General features: G+C 48.0%; 1 protein-coding gene and 2 long non-coding RNA genes across 4 annotated transcripts in view; 1 reads left to right on the top strand and 2 right to left on the bottom strand.

The window, feature by feature from the left end:
• Positions 1–25,180, bottom strand: part of LOC308462149 — a 182,916-nt gene that overhangs the window by 122,452 nt on the left and 35,284 nt on the right. The gene's annotated exons all lie outside the window — the stretch shown is intronic.
• LOC308462175 lies at positions 7,935–9,605 on the bottom strand. Its single transcript, XR_013979044.1, has 2 exons — positions 9,106–9,605; positions 7,935–8,265 (listed from the first exon to the last, which is right to left on the bottom strand). It is a non-coding gene; the product is annotated as an uncharacterized lncRNA (long non-coding RNA).
• LOC308462023 (inactive phospholipase C-like protein 2) overlaps positions 9,804–25,180 on the top strand; it is a 36,483-nt gene continuing 21,106 nt past the window's right edge. For both annotated transcript variants that reach the window (XM_080979273.1, XM_080979274.1), the window contains exon 1: positions 9,804–10,221. In XM_080979273.1, the coding sequence (XP_080835399.1) occupies positions 9,985–10,221 (237 nt within the window). In that variant the 5' untranslated portion in view covers positions 9,804–9,984. The remainder of the gene's footprint in view (positions 10,222–25,180) is intronic.

Raw genomic sequence — 25,180 nt, 5'->3', positions numbered from 1 at the left:
GAATAAGCAGGATTATGCATGCCATCAAAAGCACCCTCATCTCCAAGACCATTTAAATCCATGGTCTAAAATGACCCAAGTTATACAACTGCAAAACAAACAAGGGCCTATACGTATCACATATCTTGGCTTAATGTAGATTGTGAACCCCTTGTGCCTCCTTTAATTTCGCACTTCACCAATGGGGCGTTCTCCAACTACTGCTGTTTCACGCTTTCTCCTCCCTGAATAAAGAGATTCCCTGTGCTTTGAAAACATAAATGAGAGTGAGCTACATTAGTTGAATCTCCGGATTTCCAATTAGGAACGAAGCAGTAAGTCCTCCTCAAAAGATCAACAGATGCAAAAGTGGGATTGTGTATGACTGCCCTGTTAGCATTGTGAACACAAATAATCATGAATGCACTATGAGAAGGGTATATGGAGGGCCCTATTCCCACTCCATCCTGGACACTTTGCTGTTACCTGTTCTGGATTAAGCACAACGCGGCCACCAGAGGGTGCTCGGAAATCGAGTTTTTCAGCTTGGAAAAGGTGAATGTGGCCAAATTGCACCTAGGGTCTTCCCTTGGCTCTTACATTCAGAAGGGATATTTCCATCCAGTTCCGCTGTTCTGTGCATAGGAGCCAACTTCTAGGGGCCAAGGGGGCTTCGGCTCCCCATTAACATATGAGTGGGCTGCCCCCCCCAGTTGATGGGCATTGCCATTCAAATGGTGTGTGTGCTCAGTGGGCTCAGTTATGTGGTGTAAGGCTTACCTGGTCCCCCCAGTATTTTTATTCAAGTTGGCACCCCTGATTCTGTGTGAGTAAAAAGCCCACATTAAGCCCCATCTGAAATCGTCCCACTGGAGAGTGTAAAGTATGCCTGCATACTCCGAAAAGAGGTTAGGATGGATTTGCAGGTAGGCCTCCAAATCACGAATCTGTCCCCTTACAAGGAAAAGCCAACTCTGGCCCTTTGGCAGGATTCTACCCATCCATTACCCCTTTGTTCAACAGCTGTGGAACAGAGCAATTCAACAGATGGAAGTTTCCACATCACTGCAGGGGAAAGGCTCGTCTGCTCAACTGTCTCCTGCAGCTGTTTAAGATAGGGGTGGGAACCTGTGGCCCGCCATGTGTTGCTGGACTACAACTCCCACCATTCCTGGCCAAGCTGGCTGGGGCTGATAGGGTTTAAGAGCCCCACACAGTCTGGAGGGCCACACCTGATTTAAAGCGCAGGAAATGTGCCCTGGGTGGGGAGTGTTAATCTTCTTTAATCTATTTGCCCAGGAACTTTGGGGGAGGGACATCTCCCAATAAACGTAACTTCCCGATCTATTCCCTCGCTCTTCCTTCTCTTGCACAGCATTCATTTTGCTCTCTTATCATTTGAATGCGTCCGTCAGCGTTGCACAGAAGCAGGGCCATTTACAGCACTGTTTTGAGAGATCTGATTTTGTGCATATAGGAGCTAGAATCAGCCTATGGCTTTATATGGCTCAATTCCCAAACTTAACTCACATTCACACCAGACATTTAAAGCAGTATCATACCACTTTATAACAGTCATGGCTTCCCCCAAATAGTAGTTTCTTAAGGGTGTGGGCCTACAATTTCCAGTACCCTTACCAACTACAGTTCCCAAGATTCTCCTTGACTGTATAAGAGTGCTTTAAACATATGGTGTGGGTGTGACTTTACTTTTCAACTTTAAGGCTGATCCAGAGAATGTATCTGAAGCAATGAGACAGAGCCCTGGGAAAGCACAGTGCCTTTTCTCTGCACAACGGAACCATAACCTGACCCCATAGGCGTGGGGGTGTGGGGGCTTTTCAGCTCAAAGTCTGTGGCTTTCAGGCTGATCTGAGTCTTGGGACTTCTCCTTTTAGAACTGCCCGTTCCAAAATGCCTCTTAAGCTGACTGTGTTCTGCTTTGGTTTAGGAGAAATAGGAACGATTGTGTATCTGCGTGTGTGTTTAAAAGATGAAGCACAAGGAAGCGGGATTATCTCTTTTGCTTTGTGGCTACGAATGAATCTCCTTTAATCCCCATTAAGAGATTTGTGTGTGTGATTGGAGGCCGACTTTCCGTTTTGATTTTCTTTTTTAAAAAAAATATTTTGCAGTATAACTTTGGTTCCTGGCAAAGCCTATTTGAATATGGAGTCACTTCCATGGCTGGCTGGGACCAGCTGGTTTCCGTGGACACATGCAAGGCTTCAAGCGAAGAGGCTAGGCCTTCCTGTGGAGGGAACCTACTGTGGGGACAGCTGCTGCCCAGAGATGGGGAGGACGGGGGCTGCTAGCATTTGGAGCTGAATGCTGGAAGAAGCTGAACCAAGGCAGACTCCCCAGTGAAGGAGCACAGTTTCCCTTGTTACAGTCACATGGAAGCTCTGCATTCAAGAAAACCAGAAAGCTAAAACTCACTACAGGAAATACACACATTGATGGGAAAGATCCCTGAGGTGGAGATGATCTTGCATCTCAAGAGAAGAGAGAGCCAAAGTAAGCCTGCTCTCAAGAGAGGAATGAAGGAATAGGAGGGAAGCAGGGAGTGAGGAAGCAAACCTGAGAGTATCAATCTAACACTGAATTAAGGGCCATGCAGGTAAGCACAAGAAGGGCAGTCTAGGAAGCTTGAAGGTCAGCCTACAGTGCAATCTGAGTTGCGCAAGGACAGCATCCAGTGTTTTAGCTGTTTTCTTCCACTTGTCAGCTTCTTCCCTGGCCAAGGTTTCAACTTCTTCCCATGGTGTTGGTTTGGGAATGTCATCTTCCCTTGCAAGGTGATGCTGGCATGCTTCTGGGCAGGTTGAGCATCCTAGTGCAAGCTCTGCTGCCCCTTCCGGCTGTGCATCTTCCTCTGGAACTGCACCCACCTCGCCTCTCAGCATTGCCACAGCCTTTGTTGCCCTCCATGCTGCAAACCAACACATCTGGTTCACCTTCTTTGATAGCCTCTTGCTGAAGGGCGTTCCTTCCAGTTGGTGTGAGCTCTCACTGATTTTCTCCATCTTGGAGTGGAGAACTCAGTATCCCATTGTGTTTTTTGTGTGTGGAGTATCCTGCTAGCGTTCCTCCTAATGCAGAAACATCAACCTATAGTGGAAGCTGAGTTGCATCCTGACACTTCCAACAGGGGCAACCACAGTGCAGCCAGGAATCCTAGATCTGAAAGTGCCTCTCCGTCTAGGTGGGCAGACTTCAGACTTCTCAGATCTAATCTGGATTGTTGCTGTTTTACAAGAACCTCAAAAATCTATCAAGCAGAGCAAAGGGCAAAAGACATATAGGCTGCATACACTCCATACATTTAAAGCGCATTATTATCCACAGGGAATCTTAGGGTCCATAGGTTGCTAAGAATTGTAGCGCTCAGTTGAGTTCTCCATAAATCCCTCTGCAGGGGTCTGTATACTTGTATAAAAATCTCTCAAATGGTAGATCTTGAATTGTTTAAAGGCTGCACTATCAAATTGCCTATCTGCGCTGAAAAAGTCTGGGTGGGGCTGCAGGGGTATGAGTGGGGCGAGACCTGGCATCACACTTCCTTTATGCCTCTTCCATACCTGGAGGGCTGCCAGCAGTGAAGTATGAGACCACTTTAAATTATCCTTGATATAGGAAAATTGGGGGTGGTTGGCTTTTGCTGCCCAACTCCCCAAGGGACTGAGTCCCCTAAGTCCATGATCGGTCAGAGATGAATGGATGGAGGCATGGTGCAATGAAAGCAAGGCAGATCTTTATTATTCTGTTGCAAGGAGGCAAGAGAGACCCAGAACCAAGAAGAAGCATCTCTTTTAAGGGTTTGCATTTTGGTGTGCAGAAGAAGGAGGACATCCCCTTTACAAACATCACACATAAGATGGGGTTACTGCGGCTCTGGCAGACCGAGGTGTGATAATCCTGAGGATTTAGTAAGTTTTACATAGTTCCAGACACAGTTTACACAAAACATTAGCATTTGATAAGACAATCAGGATGCCCTGTCAGACATTCCTCAATGCTGAGAATTTGGGCAAACAATGACAATTAATACAAAGGAGGTTCATAGATAGAGGAGAGGAATCTTTTCAGGTACTTCCCCTGATTGGTATCTGCCTGCCTGTTCTCAGCCAAGGGGGATTAAGGAAGCAGAGGAAATATTTAGAGTCTTCTGGGAGAGCCAAGATGGCTTTTGGATTGCTCTCCTGTACTATTTTAGACATGTGGTTTATATGCTTATGTATGTGTGTTTACCTTGTGCAATTATCAACATTTATTCTATATTTGAGACCTTCGAATACCTGTAACATCCTCAACATATTTTTGACGTACGGTAATGCAGCCATTTTGTGACTGGTGCCTTTGGCACTCTCAAAATTCAAAAGGTACCTACTAGTCCGAAAAGGCTGACAGCTCCTGTTTTTGTTTGGAGGACAGATAAATTTGCTGCTCATTTGGGTACACGGGGTTAGGACTGCAGCCTTAGTCTCTAAATCCATATTCAATACCTGAGAAGCATGGGAAAAACAACTACTACTACTACTACTACTTCTTCTTTAAGATTAGGTACCAGGGCAGAGGGGTGGGAGCAGTTTAGTAAAACAAACTGCAGCACACAATCCCATCCAGAGCTTTAAAACTACCGGCCCCAAATAAGAAGTAAATACAAACACAGCTTTCAAAACAACAAAAATGACATCCCCCCCCCTAAAAAGTATTTTAAAAGCCTCTGGAAAAACAGGTGCCGTTTCCAGAGCACGTGAAACATAGCCCCCATGACGTTTACAAAGAAAATAGGATTCCCCCACTACCTTCAATAGAAAGCAAACAACAACAAACAACTTTTCCAAACGCTGCTTTCTCCGATCGACCAGTGAAAGGAGAGGAAAGGAGGAACGAAGAAGTTACTTAGTTGGAAATAAGGTCATTTGCTGGTTGCCTAAAGAGCCCTTGGCAGCCACCTTAGTGACAGGCTGTCTGGCGGGAGTTTCAAAGGTGCCTTCTCGCAAAGTCTCCCAGGCGCAATTAGGCTTGATTGTTAGCCTGGGGAGGGGGCTATGGCTCAGGTGATTGACAGGTGACTTCGGGTGATGCCCGAAGTGGGCATGGTTTAGAGAAAGGCCAAACTAGAACCCAAGATTCACCCACAGGCTGGAGGCCCTGCCCACTACCTCGGATGCAAATTATGGTCATGTGCAAAGTGCGTTTCTCCAACTTGCCTGCCTCATCCAGCTCTATGTGCATCTGGAATTAGGGGGCAGGCAGAGTTTTAGGGTCAGAGGAAGCTTCCTTTCCATGCAGGGCCACACCACTTATCCAAAGTCCAGGGCTTAGGTTTCAAACAGCTGGGTCATTTTAGATTCTGGCCTTAATGATCTCAAATGGCAATGTATATTCATTTACTTAAAATGGTCTTTAGATAATGCCGTGTATTGTTTTGCTTCAAATTGTGGAAAGCCAGCAGCCCTCCTGCTCATTCTGCTGGATGCAGTCTGGATTCCTGCCCCAAAGCCCTGCCTCGCTGCCAGTGCCAGTAGATTAAGGCGGAATTGGAGGCTGGCATCTCTAAGCACTTTCCTTTGGGCCTCCCAGCACCTCGTCAGAAATTCATCACTCCCATCTGTTCCTAGTCATCATTTCACATCTCTAGTGTGCTAGGTTCTGTACAAAATGTGCCATTGTTTAGGACCATCTTGTTGCCAGCAGTGAATCGTGCAGGATATGCACAGCTTCAGTGCTGTTTTCGAAAGGATGCTGTGGACGTACTGCTGTGCTGTTGTGCAGCAAAGCAAAGAAATAGCTTTCATCCTAGCTAGCCTGTTGTTGGGGACAATGGGCATTTAAAGGGCAATTAGGGTATCCTTTTTGGCCCAAGCTGCATCGAAACATTCCTGGAGTTCACACTCACCTGCAGAATGAAAGAAGGATGGCAAAACGAAGACCAGTTTTCTTGGCAAGGAGTGCTGCGAGGAGAGCTAAAGGACAACAGCTGAAGAGTTGGTTCAAGCATCCTGCTGAACTTATGATGTTACTTTAAGACTAATACTGTCTACCTCAGTCTGAACCCTGGTAAGGCCTGTTCTAGGCTGCCCATTTGTGAATAAACAAATGATTACAAAACAAAAGCCTTCTTTCAAACAAAAAATCATCTTGTAAATGCTACCATGAACTTAATCATTAATGTAATGGATACTGGAAACAACAACAATAATAAATGTACTGTGGTGCATTAGGCTGCTTAATCATCATTATGATAACAAAATAAAAAAAATCCTTCCAGTAGCACCTTAGAGACCAACTAAGTTAGTTATTGGTATGAGCTTTCGTGTGCATGCACACTTCTTCAGATACTTCCAGATGCTGGAAGGAATTTGTTTATTTTGTTTCAACTACGGCAGACCAACAGGCTACCTACCTGTCATTATAATGATATTATTATTACTGATAATGATAACAATGTCATTGTGGCACATAAGGAGATTTATCTTGTATAGGCAACCATTAATTTTAACAATTGTTATTTAATATTTTATCGCATAAACCTTTAAAAAGACAAAGTCTTTCTGCAAAGGAAACTTTTTCTTGAAAAGACTACCAGGAACTCCATTAATTTCCATACCAACATCCCTTCCCTCTGCTCAATAAATGGAGTCCAGAAAACAATATAGAAAATGGGCAATAATCTCTTCCCTACCAACAATATCATCCCATCCTCTGCCCTTTTCTGCATGGACATGCAAGTAGACGCTGGCCTTCGTGCTTTGATGCCAGCAGCTGGTGCTCAGCAGGGCCAGGTAGGGGGTTCCTTCTGCTTCACACTAATTGCTACCCCATTACTAAGGCCAGCATCTTTCACGAGTTCTGGTCTGGGTAGCTGGAGCCTTGCAAAGCTTGCACTACCAATTATAGAGCGCCCAACCTCCAGGATCTCATTAACGCTGCTCTAGCTCTCTGAATGATCAATGGAGAGTCAGGGATAGCAGTCCTTCTAAGCCAGGTGCAGAGTGGGGCGGGGGGCGGGCGTGTTAGCTGCAACAGGCAATTTTTTCATCCTGAAATTGCTGGGAACCAGCTGCTCTGGAAAACAATTGGATCATTCTGGATTAGATGAGGCAGTTATTGGGGGATGATCACAGCAGCTTCTGACATCCAGTCTAGGGGTCAGTGCTGAGTTCTAACATGTTGACAACAAAACAATGTCCCTTGCTGTGAACCAGAGTTGTTTTTTTTAAAATAATAAAATTTACACCATTTTGATGTAATTGCAGGCAAGAACATGGCACCAGATTTGGCCTCTCTTGTCCCAATTAGCTATTTTGAGTTGGTTCATGGTTAGCTTGCCTCTGCCATATACTTTTGACCTCTAAGCTACTTGCCTGAGAGATTAATTTGTCACCCCAACTTTTCTCTGAAGAGCTCTAGGCAGCATTAATTTATCACAACAGCCCAGTGAGGTAAGTTAGACTGAGAGAGATTAACTTTTTTAACCATCACAGCGGGACAAGGATTTGAAGTGAGGTCTTCCCACTCCCAATCAAACACTCAATATTATCCTACTCTAGATTCCTGTAGAGAGTTGTCTCTGTTACACTGGGCTGCCTGGTTACCTGTGGTAAATAAGAGCCATCTCAAGGCGACCAATATAAGAAGTTTTTTTTTTGGGGGGGGGGGTTGGCACACTACAAAATAATTTGTTGATGGTCTTTTTTTCTTGTAGGTCACTGGTGCACTCTAAGTGGCTGACATTAGGATGCCTCAGTAAGTAGACTGCCAACATTTTATGGTCTTGGAACTGGATTTATTTGCAAGTTTGTTCCTTCTGGTAAAGATTAAGTGATTTATCACATTGGAATGGTTATTATAAAAGAGTGTCTTTCCCATAAATGGTATGTAGTTTATAAAAATAGCAATAACACACACACACACAAACACACAAATAAACTTCCAGAATCAACAAGTGCATAAAACCCTAAAAGCAAATTTAATTCTTTCTTGGTCTTGACCCAATGGATGGACTGGAGATGGAATGGAAACACAGACACATTGGTATAAAAAGAGTAAGAGAGAATCAATAGTTATGTTTAGTTTCAGTGGTTCATTTAGGTAAATTTGGATGCTGGACTTACCCATGGTCTCACTGGTGGTGGTGAGGAGGCCTTTAAGAGAGTGATATGTATTGCTTCACCTACTTAAGAATATAGCAAAACCAGTTTGGGGGCCTTCATGTTCATTCTGCTGGACATCTGCCCCAAATCCTGCTCTTACGGTGCCACTGTTCGAATGGCGCTTCTTGACACAGAGAACAAAATCCAGTAGCAGCCACAGTCAAAAACAACCAGCTATGACAAAGCAGTGAGTATATATATATATTTTAAAAGGTCTGGAGAACAGAAAATTATTAGCCTGGCACTGAAAAGGGTAATGGAGGCACCTGACAAGCTTTTCTAGAGAGAGCACTGCACTATCAGGGAGCCACCACTGAAGAGGCCTTCTCCTTGTAGGCACCTTCCAAACTTGAGGTTGAAGGGTCAATTGCAAAAGGGCGTCCACTGACAACCCCAAAGGGATATTTTAATCCTCCAACTGTTGTCATATTCTCAATATAATACCCCCACCAAATAAATTGCTATTTGCCTGAAAGGGGGTGGGGAGTAAAGGTACCCATCCCCTCTTCTGCCATTAAGCAGTTAGCTGCTCTGGGGCATGAAAGGGACATTAAAAACATACAAGAAAAAAACACCCACATAAACCTTTCTCCAGTACCACCATTCTAATCTGATTCACAACCTATTGCAGTAAATATTTTTTAAAAAATAAAAAAATAAGCATGGTGGATTCTGATCGTAGATCTCCCACATCTCATTTTGTTTGACCCTCAGCCTAATTTACATCACAGGGTTGTGGTAAGCACAGGGAAGGAAAAACCAGGCACATTCCCTATCCAGTAAGGGTGGGATAGATGTATAATATATAAATAGGGTCTCAAAGCCTGCTTGGTATCAGTCCTGTGACCAGGAGGACCTGATGGTTAGATAGGGTCGAATTGGTTGGAGTGGCTGGATTCAGTTAGGTAATGTTAGGCTCTGGACTTCATGGCATTGGGTGAGGGGATCTTACAGTGCTAATTACCTCAGTGCACGCACACACCATACATTTAAAGCGTATTTCCCGCCCTCAACGAATCCTGGGAACTGTAGTTTGCCCCCTCACAGAGCTACAATTCCCAACGCTCTCTGAAAACCACAGTTCCCTGGATCCTTTGGGCGGTGGGCTTTAACTGTGTGCTGTGTTGATGCAGCCGTTTTTGAAAACGTGCCGAGGTCCTGCTGAGTGGGAGCTGCCCTTTTCCCGCCAAGCCCCGTTTTGATGGCAACCTGGGGGGGGGGGGTGTCCGGCTGCGCCTTCGAGGAGGCTTATCCACGCAGGCACTGAAGGCATAACAATGACGGGCAGGCGGCTGAACGTGTGAACGGAGAAAAACCCTGCATTTGCGTCCCTTGCATTAACCCTGCCGCCGAGGGATCCAACAGGCAGGGCCGGGGTGCCGAGCAGCCCTCCGGGGTGAGCTCCAGGCCCTCCCGAGCGCAGCACGCGCAGGGGCGAATTCTCTCCTTTGATTGCAGCGCCGGCAAGAGGGAAAAAGGGTTCAGGGGCTCCAAAGAGCGCCTTGGCGGGAGGAGGGGCGCGGGGGAGGAGGAGCCAGCGGGGCGCGCGGTTACGCGGGTCTCTCGCTCGTGGGGCCGCGCCGCGGTTTGGGGTAGGGGCTGTGCTGCGCCTGGCCCCGCCCCAGCCGTCCCACCATCCCTCCACCCCCGGCGGCGGCAGCGGCAGCGTCTGCTCGCTCGTTCGCTGTGTCCCTCCTTCCTTCCTTCCCCGGCAAAGGGGAGCCGGCATTGCAAAGCCGGGGGTCAGGGGCGCGCGCCAAAAGGCGTGCAAGCGCCGCTGGGGCAGGAGCTGAGGACCCCGTCTGGGCCGGGCCGGTGCGGCTGCTGGGAGCCCCGCGGGGGGATGGCGGACGGAGCCCCCGGCGGTCCCCCCTCGGGCTCGCCCCGGCCCGGGCCCCCCCGCGCCCCGCAGAAAGAAAGACCTGCAGCCGCCGCCGCCGCTACAGCCGCAGGAGCCCTCGGCGACCTGAGTCCGCTGCGCTCCGGTTCCGGAGGCTCCGCTTGCAGCAGCCGCGACAACTCGGCCGAGAGGGACCCCCCCGGCCTGGCCAGGACCGCCCCCGCCGCCGGCATCATGAAGGTGAGTGCTGCTCGCTCGACTTCCACCCTCCTTGTACCGCCCTCCGACTCCTTTGGCACGTGTGTGTAAGGTTCGTTCCCCCCACCCCATTTAATCTGGAATCCCCGCAGGGATTTCCCAGCTCCCCCTCCTTAAGGACATCCTTACTGAGCCCCATAACAGCGGCAGCTAATCACCTCTTTTCTCCTGTCGCCGCCACCGCGTGCCACCATTTCTGTCCTCATCTGACCTTCTAAATCTAACCTAGGGATCCAGGAGAGATTCCAAACGCAGCAGCTTTGCCTTGCCCCCGCAAGGAGCACCCCCCCCCCGCCCCGCTTCAGTGCCACCCCCCTTCCAACTTCATCGCTTTTCAGAAACAACAGGTGCTGGGGTTCCTGCTTGGGGTTTTTCACTGGCAACAGAGAAAGGCACTCTGCATATGCCCAGAGGTGCTCTGATCTTCATTGTAGTTTGAGACCTTCAAGGCTGAGATGTGTGAAGTTGAAAACTGATTCTGGGGTTCAGAGTAAGCTGCTCTCCTCTGGAGACGACACCCCCCCCCATACTCCAGATCATCAGCCTGGTCAGCCTTCACCTTTGTAAATCCACACTGAAGTTGGAGCTTCTGACCTTTGTCAACCGCTCCAGCAAAAGGAAACATTTGAGCCCCTATACCAGCAGCAACACAAACAGCTTTCCAACTCCGTACATGCGAAGCTTTTTTTTTGCTTTCATAAGGAGGCATATTCAAAACTCACTTTATGCAGACCCACTTGGTACAAAGCACTAAGACAAACCAAGGATTAGTGTGAATGAGTGAACATGCAGGTTCTCAGAGCAAAGAGCACAGCTGCTGCCACTATGCTACCTGGCTATGCATGGGTATTTCTGGAATGTGTGACCTGGTTCCACGGAATAACTTCATGTCTGAAGCAACATGCATCAGACAGTGTCCTCATAGGCAGTGGTCCATCTGCACAGGCAGGTCATTTCTAAAATGTTGCAGCCATAAAATGTATATGGATGTAAAAGGTAAAGGGACCCCTGACCATTAGGTCCAGTCACAGACGACTCTGGGGTTGCGGCGCTCATCTCGCTTTATTGGCCAAGGGAGCCAGCATGACTAAGCTGCTTCTGGCGAACCAGAGCAGCGCACGGAAACGCCGTTTACCTTCCTGCCGAAGTGGTACCTATTTATCTACTTGCACTTTGAGGTGCTTGCGAACTGCTAGGTTGGCAGGAGCAGGGACCAAGCAACGGGGCTTTCCCTGTCGCTGGGATTTGAACCGCCATCTTCTGATCGGCAAGTCCTAGGCTCTGTGGTTTAACCCACAGTGCCACCTGCGTCCCGTTTATGGATGAGAGAGGGCCAAAAGTGGCACAAATGGTAGATTTTCTCCCAACTTTGGTCTGCTTCATTCATTCCCCTACATCACTTGGTTATTGCATGCTTGTATTTAACAACTTGCTCAGTAGCCGTAGGCCAGCCTTCCCCAATCTGGTGCCCTCCATATGATGTGTACTACAACTCCCTTCAGTCCGAGTGGGAACTGCAGTGCTAACAGCTATGGGAGGTCAATCTTATGGGGTACCCAGGGCACCTAGTCATCCTGCTTGTGGATGACAGTCTTCTTTTTCCTCATCTGCAGGGGGGCTCCTGGCTGGGTTTCCAAATGCAGGTAACAAAAGGGGCAGTGTTAGAAACTCAGATATATAAGCTAATAGTGGTTTGCAACACATTAAAACCTCAAATAAAACAATCCAGAATAAAAACAAAATTCAAGCTTAAAAAAAAATAGGTCCTTCTCTAAGTGACATTTTGCTTTCCTCATATTTATTACCTACTTAATTTATAGAGCTTTCCCATAGCAGAAGAACTCTGGGAAGCCAGTGTGGTATAGTGGTTAGAGCAGGGGTCAGCAAACATTTTCAGCAAGGGGCTCAGCAGCACTGTCTCTCAGACCTTGTGGGTGGCCGGACTATATATTTTTTTTGGGGGGGGGATGAACAAATTCCTATGCCCCACAAATAACCCAGAGATGCATTTTAAATAAAAGGACACATTCTACTCATGTAAAAACATGCTGATTTCCGGACCCTCCACGGGCCGGATTTAGAAGGCAATTGAGCCGGATCTGGCCCACAGGCCTTAGGTTGCCATGGGTTAGAGTGTCAGGCAAGGACCTGGGAGAACAAGGTTCAAATCCCCACTCAGTCATGAATCTCACTGGGTGACCTTGGGCCAGTCACTGCCTGTTAGCTTAACCTACCTCACAGGGTCATTGTAGGGATTAACTGAGGGGGGGGGTAAACTATGTACTCCATGGAGAAAAAGGTGAAATATAAATGCAATAATCTCTTCTGCTTACTCTCTTAAGAAAGCTGGAGGGGCTAGCCAGATGGAGACTTCAGTCACCAACCTGGCCTCCAGAGATCTCCATGTGGTCGCAGTTGAACCTGTGCCAGTCACAAAATGCTCCTGGTGCCTGGCTAATTTCTAACAATGAAAAAGGGGATCCTAATCAGTATTTCTAAGCAGAGCCTCTTCCCACTGGAACATAGGAACCTGCCTTATTCTGGCAGGGGCTCTCTAAGGTGTTGGGCAGGATTCTCTCCTAGCCCTACCTGGAGATGCCAGGCTTTGAACCAGGGACCTTCTGCATGCAAGGCAGAAGCCTTACCTCTAAGCTACAGCCTTTCCCTAAAGAGCCTGCAGTAGCAACCTCCCACCCCTAGTTCTGGTTGAAGTTCGTACGAAAATCCTAGGAGGGTGTCTCTGACTTTTTCCACAACGGGCATAAAGGTCCAGTCCAGGCATAGGCAAACTTGGCCCGCCGCATGTTTTTGGGACTACAACTCCCATCATCCCTGGCTAACAGGACTAGCGGTCAGGGATGATGGGAGTTGTAGTCCCAAAACATCTGGAGGGCCGAGTTTGCCTATGCCTGGCCCAGTCCCTGTTGGAAACCAAGGCTGGCCAGATCACTGTGTCACATTGGCCGCAACATTTGCATGTAAACGAAGCTCCCGCTTGTCAGTTGAGCCCGGTTCTTCTCTACTGTTGGCCGTGCACATGCCGTATATTCAAAGCACATTTAAAGCCCTCCGCCTGTCCGAAACAGAAGAAGAACCCTGGGAAATGGAAGCTTGCCAAGGGTGCTGGGAATGGCAACTCTTTTTGAAGGGTAATTACAGTTCCTAGGATTCTTTGGAAGCAGGGAGGGAATATGCTTTAAGTTCATGGTGCAGATGCAGACACAAGTGGCGCCAGCTCTTTCACTCCCTTCCCCGGCTGAGTTCCTTCACCAGGCTGAGATCCTTGAACTGGAGCAAGCAGAAAGGTACACACACAGCAGATAGTTGCTGATCGCTCCTGCAAATGAGCCAAGCCTCATGCCGCGCGGGGCGGGACGAGGGGCGAGCCAATAAGCTTGTCAGTGCATGTATCCTTGGAAGGATGTTGCTGTCATCTCCCCCACCCCTCCATCATCGCCTGCTGTGAAGGGGTTCTCGGGTTCCCTTGGGTTATTTATGTCTTGTTTACCAGAATCCAAATGGCCAAGGCCATTCCTTGGCCTGGAAGATCCAAGGAAACAGAATCACGTGGTCACTTGTTCGGCTGTGACGTGACCTTCCTTGCGCTGCTGCTTTCGTGACGGAAGTATTTGGGGGCCCTCTGGAAATGGCAACTTCCTTGGGCATTAGAGAAGGCGAGGGGTAGGAAGATTAAGGGCAGTAGGGCCACAGATGCCATGTGGATTGGTGTTGTTTTTTTAATAGCCAGTTGGGCCGCTCTATATGAAAAGCTTAATTTGAGATGGCTGAATTTGAGATGCTCGTGGTGGCTACGTTCTCTGAATGCCTGTTGCTGGGAACGCTGGAAGAAGACAGCGCTCATCTGCCGGTTGCATTTGCAGGGTTGTGAACAGTTGAATCTAGTTATAGTTTTATTTATTAAATTTGTATGCCACCCTTCATCCGAAGACCACATTGTGGTTCACAGCATGGAAGTACAAAATGAGAACACAAAATAAATAGCAAAACGAAAACAAACCAATAACCTTCTCCACGAGAGGCCCGGAGGGTGGCAACCCTAGAATGGGCCTTTTCTGCAGTGGCTCCCTGTTTGTGGAATGCTCTCCCCAGGGAGGTTTGGCTGGTGCCTTCATTATATACCTTTAGGCACCAGGCAAAGACATTGTTCTTCCACCATGCCTTTGGCTGATTGACATCCAATGGCCTTTTAAATGAGTTGTGGGAGGGGGAATTATTGGTTTGTCTTTGTTCTTATTTTTATTACCGTATATACTTTGTGTTGTGAACTGCCCTACAGATGCAGGGCAGTATAGTGGTACCTTGGGTTACAGACGCATCAGGTTACAGACTCCGCTAACCCAGAAATAGTACCTCAGGTTAAGAACTTTACCTCAGGATGAGAACAGAAATCATGTGGTGGTGGTGCGGCGGCAGCAGCAGCGGGAGGCCCCATTAGCTAAAGTGGTACCTCAGGTTAAGAACAGTTTCAGGTTAAGAACGGACCTCCAGAACGAATAAAGTTCGTAACCCAAGGTACCACTGTATACAAATTAAATTAATTAATAATACCAATCCCTCTTCCACAAACACATTTAAAGCCTGGTTATAGAGAAATTTTTTCACCTGGCGCCTAAAGTTTTGTAATGAAGGCACCAGGCAAGCTTATCTAGGGAGAGCATTTTTTAATTCAGCATTGCTCCTGGGCATTGTGGGAAATTTGAAAGGAATCTCGTTGCAGCCGCTGGCACTGCTTGGAGTTCTAGGTTGGACTTTCCCCCTTCCTAAAGGGATCCCCAATGCAGTTGTCAATTATGGGCTCTGCCCTAATGCCAGCCCTGAGAAGGCCCCTCTCTCAGCACAAAAGTAACTATAGTTGGCCAGCCTACATGCACCTGAGATTGGTGGGAGAACTTTCAAGTCAAGCAGCGGGTGACTTTCAGTCACACTTGAGCCCTGGCACCTCTCATCTTAGGATGGGGCAAAAGCGCTCCATGTTATATTGCAGTGCCAGTCCTCATGTAGCCAAAACTCATGCCCAAGGGGGAAGTGCCAGCAGGCTTGAGGTGTTGGGGGGACGGACCTCAAGTTATGCAGAAGCGCATACAAAATATTTAGGGAGAAAAACTCTTGAGTGGTGGTGAGACCCCAAAGCAGCTAAGCCTTTTTTAAGGGAAAAAGGGGAGGAGGGCATTAGCTGGCTTTAAGGTCAGGAAAATGTTACCCCGTAATGTTTTGTTGCAGGACTCACCTGACGTTATTTTTTCACATGTTCCAGGATTGGGTTTTGGCTCTGAAAATGGGTTCTGAGAATGAGTTTTTCGGGAGGTGGGATCCTGGCTGCACCCCATCTCCCCTTATTAGTGTGCATGCCTATGGAAGGGAACCTATAACGTCTTTAATCCTCAACGATGAGATGCTGTTGGTGTGAGCAAGTCTAATGGTATGGCTATCTACTGAGTCGGATGGTTCTACGTATAGTGTTGTATTTTCTTGCTCAGCAGTTTGGGGGCCTAGACCAAAAGCAGAATAGAAGTAAACTGTTGGTGATTGTTCATGTAGTCCAGTCTTGAAACTGAAATATGTGGGGTGTGAGGTTGAGAATGCTCTCGAGCAAATTTTCTTTATTCAGACTTTTTATGTGGGGGGGGGGGCAGGAAGGGGAAGAAAACAAGTATATATGTTCTAATAGAAGATGTATGCCTTGCAACATTTACAATTATGCTTTTGAGAAGTCTTGTGGCAGGGAAGAAAAAAATAATTTGTGCAAAATATTGAAACTGCCTACGGTAAGCAGGGCTCCCCCCCCCCCCCCGCCAGAACTCAGTTCCGGTACCTTTCAGGTGGGCACTATTGCCATTATAAGAGAACAAGGGATGTGTTCATAGTGAGTTCTGGCATCTCTTTTTCTAGAAAAATAGCATTGCAGTTACAAGGGTGGCCCAATTCATGTCCAAAGTCTGTTTTGGAGACCTAATCCAGCCCGCCAGTCAATTTAATCCAGCCCCCGTGGCAGTATATGTCCTGGGGTAAAATCCTAAAAACAACTTCAATCCTAAAAAAAGGCCAACAACTTTGGTCAGCCCTTTGGTTGGTCCCCACGGCCCTTCACTTCATCAAATCTGGCCCTTTGAAAAAAATTTGGACACCATTGCATAAGGGGGGCAGGGTTCCTACTACAGTTGCGTACACTGGCTAAAATTTCCTCTTCTGCACAACTCTTAAAGGTGCAGGAGTCCTGTTCTCCTTTTGCAGCTTGCCACCCTAATACTTACTACCTAAAAATGCATTGACAATATTTAAGTTTGAATAGAACCATACAAAGCGGCCACCGGTCCGTCTAACCAGCAGCCGTGTACTCGGACTGGTAGTGACTTTCCCAGGTCTCAAGCAGAGATCCCTGCTTCACGGTATCATTTAAACTAGTGATCTTGTCAGATTTCATGCATTCGCAGTGTGAGCTGTGTTGCTTGAGTGTCACTCAAATTACTATTTCAAAATGAAATTTGCAACGCTGGCACTCAAAACTCTGTTGCACTTGGGTGGCGTTTGGGGTTCTGCATCTGCTTAGGGCAGCCAGATTTTTAAAAAGAAAGAACTGGGTACTTGGGGGGCCCTGTGCCTTTAATATTTGCATGGAACAGGGAATTTCAGCAGGTGGAGCATTTTGACTATTAAAGATGCAAGAACCTTGCTTTCTTTTGCATCTGACCAGTCACCAGAGATCTGCTGCTTACCTGACTGGCGGCAGCTGTTTGGCAGCGTGTGCAGAGCATCATCCCCAGCCCGTGAAATAAACTTCGAAAGTGACCTTATTCCCAGGACTGGCTAGTTGTCTCATGTGTCCCAACATTCATAGAATCGTAGAGTTGGAAGGGACCACAAGGGCCATCCATTCCAACCCTCCGCAATGCAGAAATCTTTTGCCCAGCGTGGGACTTGAACCCACGACCCTGAGATGAAGAGTCTCAGAAGCAGTACCAACTGAGCTATGTTGGTGTTGTCTGCTCTTGACGGGCAGCAGCTCTCTTAGGAAACTGGGCAAAGAGTTGTTCCTGTCACCCACTCTCTTGATCTTTTTAAAGGTAAAGGTAAAGGGACCCCTGACCATTAGGTCCAGTCATGGCTGACTCTGGGGTTGCGGCGCTCATCTCACTTTATTGGCCAAGAGAGCTGGCGTTCAACTTCCGGGTCATGTGGCCAGCATGACTAAGCTGCTTCTGGCGAACCAGAGCAGTGCACGGAAACGCCGTTTACCTTCCTGCCGGAGTGGTACCTATTTATCTACTTGGACTTTGACGTGCTTTCAAACTGCTAGGTTGGCAGGAGCAGGGACCGAGCAACGGGAGCTCACCCCATCGCGGGGATTCGAACAGCCGACCTTCTGATTGGCAAGCCCTAGGCTGTGGTTTAACCCCCAGCGCCACCCGCGTCCCTTGATCCTTTTAACCGAGGGTAAAACCTGGTGGCTTCTGCCTGCAAAACACCTCCTCTGCTGCTGAGGCTCAGGTCCCTCCCAGAATCCTTTGCACTGGAGACTTTCCTGCACGGCAGCGGTAGGGCTGAGCCGTAGCAAACACCATGTGCCAAACCCTCGAGGTGTGGCTCTGCTCCAGGTGTCCCATCTTGATATTGCTGACTCCCCCCTGCTTCCCACCCCCTTTATTTCCCCCATCCATTGGGCATGAACCTCAGTGTGCACGTTTACTGCGGGGTTCTTATGGAGGTGCCCTTGGTAGGTGTGTGTTTCTAAAAGCGGCCTTTTAAATGTTTTTGCGTCATGGTTGTTCATCTCCAGAATAGGTTGCTGTCACCCGAGACCCGCCTCCTTGCTCCTCGCAGCCTATTTTAAGCACTGATTGCTCCAGTGCTATTAATACAGGGTGTGTGGGCTGCGTTCCAGCCCCTCTGCCACCCCCCAGCTTGTTAGGCCTTTCTCATGCACCTTGGAGGAGAAGGAATTCGCTTGCCCTGCAGTCTGGAGCGTGTTTTGAAAAGGCTAAATGGATCTCGTGCACAGAGTGCAGGTGACGGAACAGGCTTACCATTCCTCCAGTGGCCTTTCTAAAGAAAAAAATCACCTGGGGGTTTGGGTGTGTGTGGATTGAGGTGCACTGCCTGGGATTTGCCCATGGCGGTGATAGAATATGCTATTTTTTGCAAGTGCACAAGGGTAGGGCGTTGGAGGCCAGGGGAAGATCTGGAAAGGCACAGCAAGAAGTGCCAAAGCTCTGTTACCTTGGCAGCTAAACTCATGGAATCCTGAGACCTGGTATGGGGCAAGGGCATGGCTAGGGAAATAAAATCTCTGTTTGGCTACGCAGCCCACTAGTCGACCTTGGGATGGCTTCCCGCTAGCTTTAACAGTGTTGTTGTGATGATGGAGTGGGTTAATTCCCTCTGTATGTGGCCTAAGTGGGACTCTGTATTTGGGATGCGGGTGGCGCTGTGGGTTAAACCACAGAGCCTGGGACTTGCCGATCAGAAGGTCAGCGGTTCAAATCCCCACGACGGGGTGAGCTCCCGTTGCTCGGTCCCTGCTCCTGCCAACCTAGCAGTTCGAAAGCACGTCAAAGTGCAAGTAGATAAATAGGTGCCACTCTGGAGGGAAAGTAAACAGCATTTCCGTGCGCTGCTCTGGTTTGCCAGAAGCGGCTTAGTCATGCTGGCCACATGACCCGTAGGCTGTACGTCGACTCCCTCGGCCAATAAAGCGAGATGAGCGCCACAACCCCAAGAGTCGGTCATGACTGGACCTAATGGTCAGGGGTCCCTTTACCTTTTTATGTGGCCTGAGTGCTGCGGACGATGGCTTGGGTACAAATTTGACCAATCTGGAAGGGGTGAGAAAAGTTCGGGAATGCCCGCTCACTGGCCTATGTGATCCAAGCTACAGTGAAGCATAGAGCAAGTGTACTGCAAAGGCTCCCCACCTCCATCTTTGAGCTGTACAATGAGCTCTTAGTCTTTCCATTTCGCAGATAGGAAAACTGAGGCTGAAAGATAGCACCCTCCCCTGAGGTGTCTCCCCAGTGAGACTTGAACAGAATTGGGCTTTGAACTCTGGTCTCCAGGTTTCATCCTGTGTTTTTAGAGAGTGTAAGAGGACACGTCTCTGCCCCAAGGAACGTACAATCTAAAATTTGACACAGAGGACAACAGCAGGGCGGTAGAAGGGAAATGGAGGCAAGGTAAACAGAGAAGAAGTATACACTTAGACTTATGTTGCTAACTTAGTTGCAGGGCACGGGAACAGAAAGGTGTTCTAGATAAGGTAGTTCAGGATCCTTTTGAAAGGTCCACACAAAGGCCATCTTTGTCAAGTACTGGAGGGGGAAAGTGTTGCCCATTTATGGGCAGTCCCCCTCCCTCCATGAGCACTTGTCTGTGCACCTTCATTATTCAGGTGTGATGCATGGATGGAACTAATTAAACAAATGGCCAAAAATAAAACAAAAATGCTTCCTTTTTCATTGTCGTCACCACACTGACTGACTGACGCAGGTTACATCTGCCTCTAAGTGACAGCTGAAGAAGTCCTGGTGCAGAAATCACACCCACCCCCTTCATCTGTTGCAGAGGAAACACAGACCACATGTCCACTGCCAAAGGATGCAGCTCTCTGGGGCAGGGGACTGGCGGGGGGGGGGAGAGAACGCACCATCTGACCCCAATCCAATGCCCTCCAGATGTTTTGGACTTCAAGCTTCCATCAGCGGTAGCTATAGCCCAAAACATCTGGAGAGTCCCAAATTGGAGAAAGCTAGAACGGACAGAGGTTGCACTTCAGAGAGAATTCACAGGTGCCTGAAAAAAGTGTTTCGGGTATCTAACATGAATGCAGCTCCTCCAGTCTCTGGCTGAGCCCTCAATTAATTTTCAAATGAGCCTTTGGCATGGGATACATTCTGCCAAGGGGGAAAAGTTCCCCTCGGCGGATCTGAGAGGCTGCAGTGGGATGTGGGGAGGAGGCGATGGCTGGTGCAATGCTGCAATTCCTTTTCTGCTTTCCACCTGCCTGGCTAGAGATGCAGTTGGCTGCCCATCTGTTGTTCAGCTATTTATTGATAATTTTTTTGCTTGGGTTTTTGGTACCCTGACCAGGCTGCCCCGGAGGAGGGATGCAGATGGGGCTGAGAAGGAGCTTTTAGCAAGGAAGGTGCGAATTCCACCCCCTCCCCCAAAAGAATTTCGTTAGCAAATTAATTCCACTCGGACAGCAAAGCAGCTCATTGGGACTTTTGAGATTAGGGCCTGGCAGGACGCGTTTTAATCACTGGAGGTTAATGGACCAAGAAAGCAAATAATCTTCTGGTGCCAGAGGGCTATTCTCGGGGTGGGAGGGGGGAAGGAGTCTGCCCAGTTTGGCAACCGGATCCATCACAGCAACTGGGGAAGGCTGGAAAGCTTTCTTCAGAATCTTAGTTCTTTCTGTGCTGCAGTCTTTGCTGGCGTCGTTTTGGTCTTGCTGCCGTGGTGCTAATAGGATCCTCCTAGTGGGGCAGCAATAAAACTGCTAGCACATTTGCAAAGCTAAGCAGGGTCCGGGATGATTTCAGATTGGATGGGGGACCGTGCGTTGAGATTCCTGTATTGCAAAGGGGTTGGACTACATGACCCTCAAGGTCCCTTCCAGCTCTACAAGTCTATGATTCTGTGAACATGCCTAAGACTGACCTTCTCCAACGTGGACCTCATCTGCACTATAAAGTGCTATCATACCACTTTAAGCAGATATGGTTTCCCCCAAAGCTTCATGGGAACTCTAGTTAGTTAAGGGTGCTGTGAATTGTTGGAAGGCTCGTATTTCCAGTCCCCAGAATTCCTTGGGAAGAGGGAGGGATTGTTCAACCACTCTGAGAAATTCCGCACATTCGCTTTGTACATGCTCAAAGCCATTCTCTCCCCTCCTTTGGAGGTTCGGGCTTGAGGTCTGGTGCTTTGATGAGCCAAGGAATGCAGATGTGACTTTTGGCCAACAAGGCAGTGCTTGAGAGTCGCCTGTGCAAGGGGAACATTTCACACTCTGAAATAAGAAGAGCCTAAATTAAGCCCTGCCTAACTGGTGCTGGGCAGCCCTACAGCCTGCTTTATTAAGGGAGTCATTCCTTCTTTCCTTCCTTCCTGGATTTGCGTTCCTATTTTATTCTCCCTGTCCCCAAGCCAGCCCAAGCCAAAACACCTGTTCGGATTCCAAAGGCAGGAAAAGTTATTCTTCTAGTACAAACTTCCTGAGGAGGTCCAGATCCAGCCCTTCAGCTGTGCCTTATAGGGAGGAAGTGCATCTCCTGCTGGGAGGAGGTTTAGTCAGTTTCTGAGTCCCTTCCCTCCCCCCGCCCCCCCTTGCCGCAGCCTGGTGTCCATCTGCTTACCGCATTAAAGAGAGAGAAGCAGAGCCTCTTGCAAACATTTGCGCCATTCAAAGCAACCTGAGACACCATCTGGGGCTGCTTTTTTGGTGGGGGGGGGGCATTCAAAGATATTCATAGCTGTTGATCCCACAGAGAGAAAGCTAGAGGGAGAAGCGCTTTATGTGACACTTTGCAGAACAACACAAGCAAATACACACACAGAAGTACTTGTGCTAAGGCGAGGGGTAGGCCCATGACCAGAATGCGGCCCTCACAGTCTCTCTGGCCGGCCCTTGGGACTCTTCCTAGGCCACACCCCTCCCTGACCTTGCTCGACCCTCTCCTTGCATGTCGTCATCAGCTGATGAGCAGGGATTAAAGCACTTCTTAAAAGTGCTGTTTGAAGCAGCTTGTGGGCTTCTGCCAGCGGGGGTGAGGCTGTTTAAAGTGGTGTGGTACTGCTTTAAATGTATAATGTGTGTTGGGTAGTGGTTTTGGTCCAGGACTAGGGAGAACTCAGCTTAAACCCACAGTTGTCCATAAATCTCCCTGGGGGCCTAAGCCCCCGCCCCCACCCTGCAAAAATAGAGGTTGAATGCTGCTCAGTGTGGTAGACAAGCTACCCAATAATAGTACCTTTTTCTTGTCTAAATTCAGTGTCAAGTTTACCCAGTTCATTACAGTGCCCAGGCATTGATTCAGATTACACAATGCCTCACTTTGATTTCATGAAAAGGAGAGGTAGAGCCGCAGGCCACCTGCATCTCCAGAATGGCACATACCTCCAGATAGCATCCATCCGTGGTTTCATACAGATGTTAAACAGCACAGGGCAGAGGTCGCCAACCTAGGCCATGGGCACATTTTGATTTTTGAGTAAACGCTGTGTGTGGGTGCCGCCACACTGTCTGGTCGCTTTTCTCCCCCCCCCCCTTCTGGATCAGTCCCCCATCCCCAAAGAAAGTGCTTATGCACAGACCTCACTTCCCCAAGGAGCTGACTGAGCAGAATTAAGCTTAGCCGCAAAAAGGACATAGAGTTGAAAGAAGTAGGCAAGAATGTTATTCTTCCAACTTCCTCCTCCTATTCTGTGTACAGTGGTACCTCGGGTTACATACACTTCAGGTTACATACGCTTCAGGTTACAGACTCTGCTAACCCAAAAATATTACCTCAGGTTAAGAACTTTGCTTCAGGATGAGAACAGAAATCGTGCTCCGGCAGCGCGGCAGCAGCAGGAGGCCCCATTAGCTAAAGTGATGCTTCATTTTAAGAACAGTTTCAGGTTAAGAACGGACCTCCAGAACGAATTAAGTACTTAACCCGAGGTACCACTGTACTTCTCAAGGGAGGGGGGAAAGTAACTATCGCTGCTCACGGCCAAGGACGCGAGGGAGGGAGGCCTCAATGGCTTTGTGAGTGCCAGGGGAAGACTTCCAGGGTGCCAGGGGATCCTGGGCACTGCTTTGGTGACCCATGAAATAGGGAATGTATAGGGAACCCAATTGCCTAGCTGCAAAGGGCAGAGTGCCGACCTTGCCAGCACCACATTCTGGAATCCGCCATCCAATAGGAGCAGAATCACTGAGGTCACTCCAACCCCCAGCCCAGACAGCCTAACCAGTAGGATACCATGTAGTACAGAAAGGCTCTAAGAGATACAGGAGAAATCAATATGATCACTGTCGTCCTCCTCTCAGCAAAGGTCATCCCCCAGGGCAACCGAGGCAGTTTCCATTCCAAAACCAGGCCTGAAGCCCAGTTGAAATGGATCTAGAAAGTCAGTTTCATCCAAGAGTACCTGGAGCTGGCCGGAGACAATCTTGCTCAAGCACTGTGCCCAGAAAGGGGATGTTGGCAACTGGTCTGCAGTTTTTATTTTCTGGGTCCAGGCTAGGTTTATTCATAGCTCCTGGCCCTTCTCCAGGCAATCTGGATCAAAGCGTGCAAAATAAGAGATTATGGAAATAGTTCTGATTTGCAAAATTACGCAGGTTGCAGAACCTGGCTTTTCTTGCTGCAGAATTAGGATTTCCTAGGCAGAGATTTTTCTTTTCTTTTTTTAGTGTAGAGTACCCAAAGCTCTAAATATAACTTAATGCATGCCTAGCCATAACCAAATATCACTTCTTACTGCAAATCTATGAGGCACTGTTTGCTTGTTTATTGCAGAACCCAGGCTGTTGTGACAGCTTAGGCTAAGGAAGAAGGGAAGCATTGAGCTGGGGTATTAGTTGTAGGGGGAAGGAGGCAGAGGACTGAGAACCATGCATGGGACAGAAAAAAGCTCTTTTCTCCAGCAAGGGGGCTGTTTCCCTCCCTGTTTCCTCCTCTGGTTTCTAAAACCTCAGCGTCCTCAGCCTCTGTGTTTTCATAACCTTGCTTAAGATGAAGAACAGTGAGCCACATGTTAACCTTGGACTCTGCGATGTTCGGACACTCTGTTATAAACTCACAGCTACTCCCCACAGCTCCTCTCTGAATGTTACAGAACCTTTGGACAAACACACAGTCCTCTGGGAAGTTCTCCCGTGCAAAAACTCCATTAGAACAAACAAACAGCTCTCGTTCATTTTGGTGGGGCTCAGATAGGACAGCCTAGCCACAATACAGCTTGTCATTTATGTACAAAAGTCTCCTTTTTTAATTTACAGGGTTTCATTCATTAGATTTTGAATATTTCGTGTACAAAAAGAAAAGAGACAAACCACAAGAGACAAACACATACATGTGCAAATGTAGTAAACAACGATTAAGGAAATAATTCTTTTTGCAACAAACAATTGTGGCTAGAGGAGCACGAAGTGGGATTTGACTATTGGTCCAAACTTGTCTGCTGCCCATTGCTTAAGCAAACAAGACTGTGCAGGGGCCCCATATCTCCAAAAATATTCTATTCTTTTCCCACTTGGGGAAGGTAACTTTCTCACAAGTGGCTGGGTTGGGTCATGCCTTCCGTCCATTGTTTGCCTGGGGGAAGAGTATCTTCCCTTCCTTGTTGAAGTGCTAAGTGTTTAGCCACCGTGAGTGCCAGCAATAGGCAGTCAGCATTCCAAAGGGTTGGTACCCTATTCAAGAAGTTGTTGACATCTTTGAAACTTGGGGGGGGGGTCCAAAACCACCTTTATGTGGTTGGTTGCCTCTGAACAATACTTTCCTGTCCTTTACATCCTTTTCTGGGGTCCCCAGATGTTGTTGGACTACAGCTCCTATCATCCCTGAGCTCTGGCCTTGCTAGCTAGGGGTGATGGGAGTTGTAGTTCAACAACATCTGGGGACCCACAGGTTGAGAAAGGCTGCTCTAAAGGCAGTTTTGTTGTTGTACTTCAGTCAGACTTACTTCGGAGTAAACATGCATAAGACTGCTCCAAGATTCATTCATTTAGAATGCAGATTCCAAATGCTTGTAAGAGTTGGACTGAGATATTATTTATTATAATCATGAACATAAGAAGAGCCAACCAATTGATTATTATGATTATAATATAATATGTATCGTAATAAATAATAACTCCTTCTCCTACTAAATGTACCCTAAGTTGATACTGCGTAACCACGAGGCTCCTGTTTTAATGGCTGCGTCATTTTAATTG

Source organism: Podarcis pityusensis (genome assembly GCF_964106645.2).
Source record: "Podarcis pityusensis genome assembly, chromosome: 13".
NCBI classification, from domain to species: domain Eukaryota; kingdom Metazoa; phylum Chordata; class Lepidosauria; order Squamata; family Lacertidae; genus Podarcis; species Podarcis pityusensis.
The sequence above is the reverse complement of the archived record's forward strand: the minus strand, read 5'-3'. Positions and strand labels throughout refer to the sequence as shown.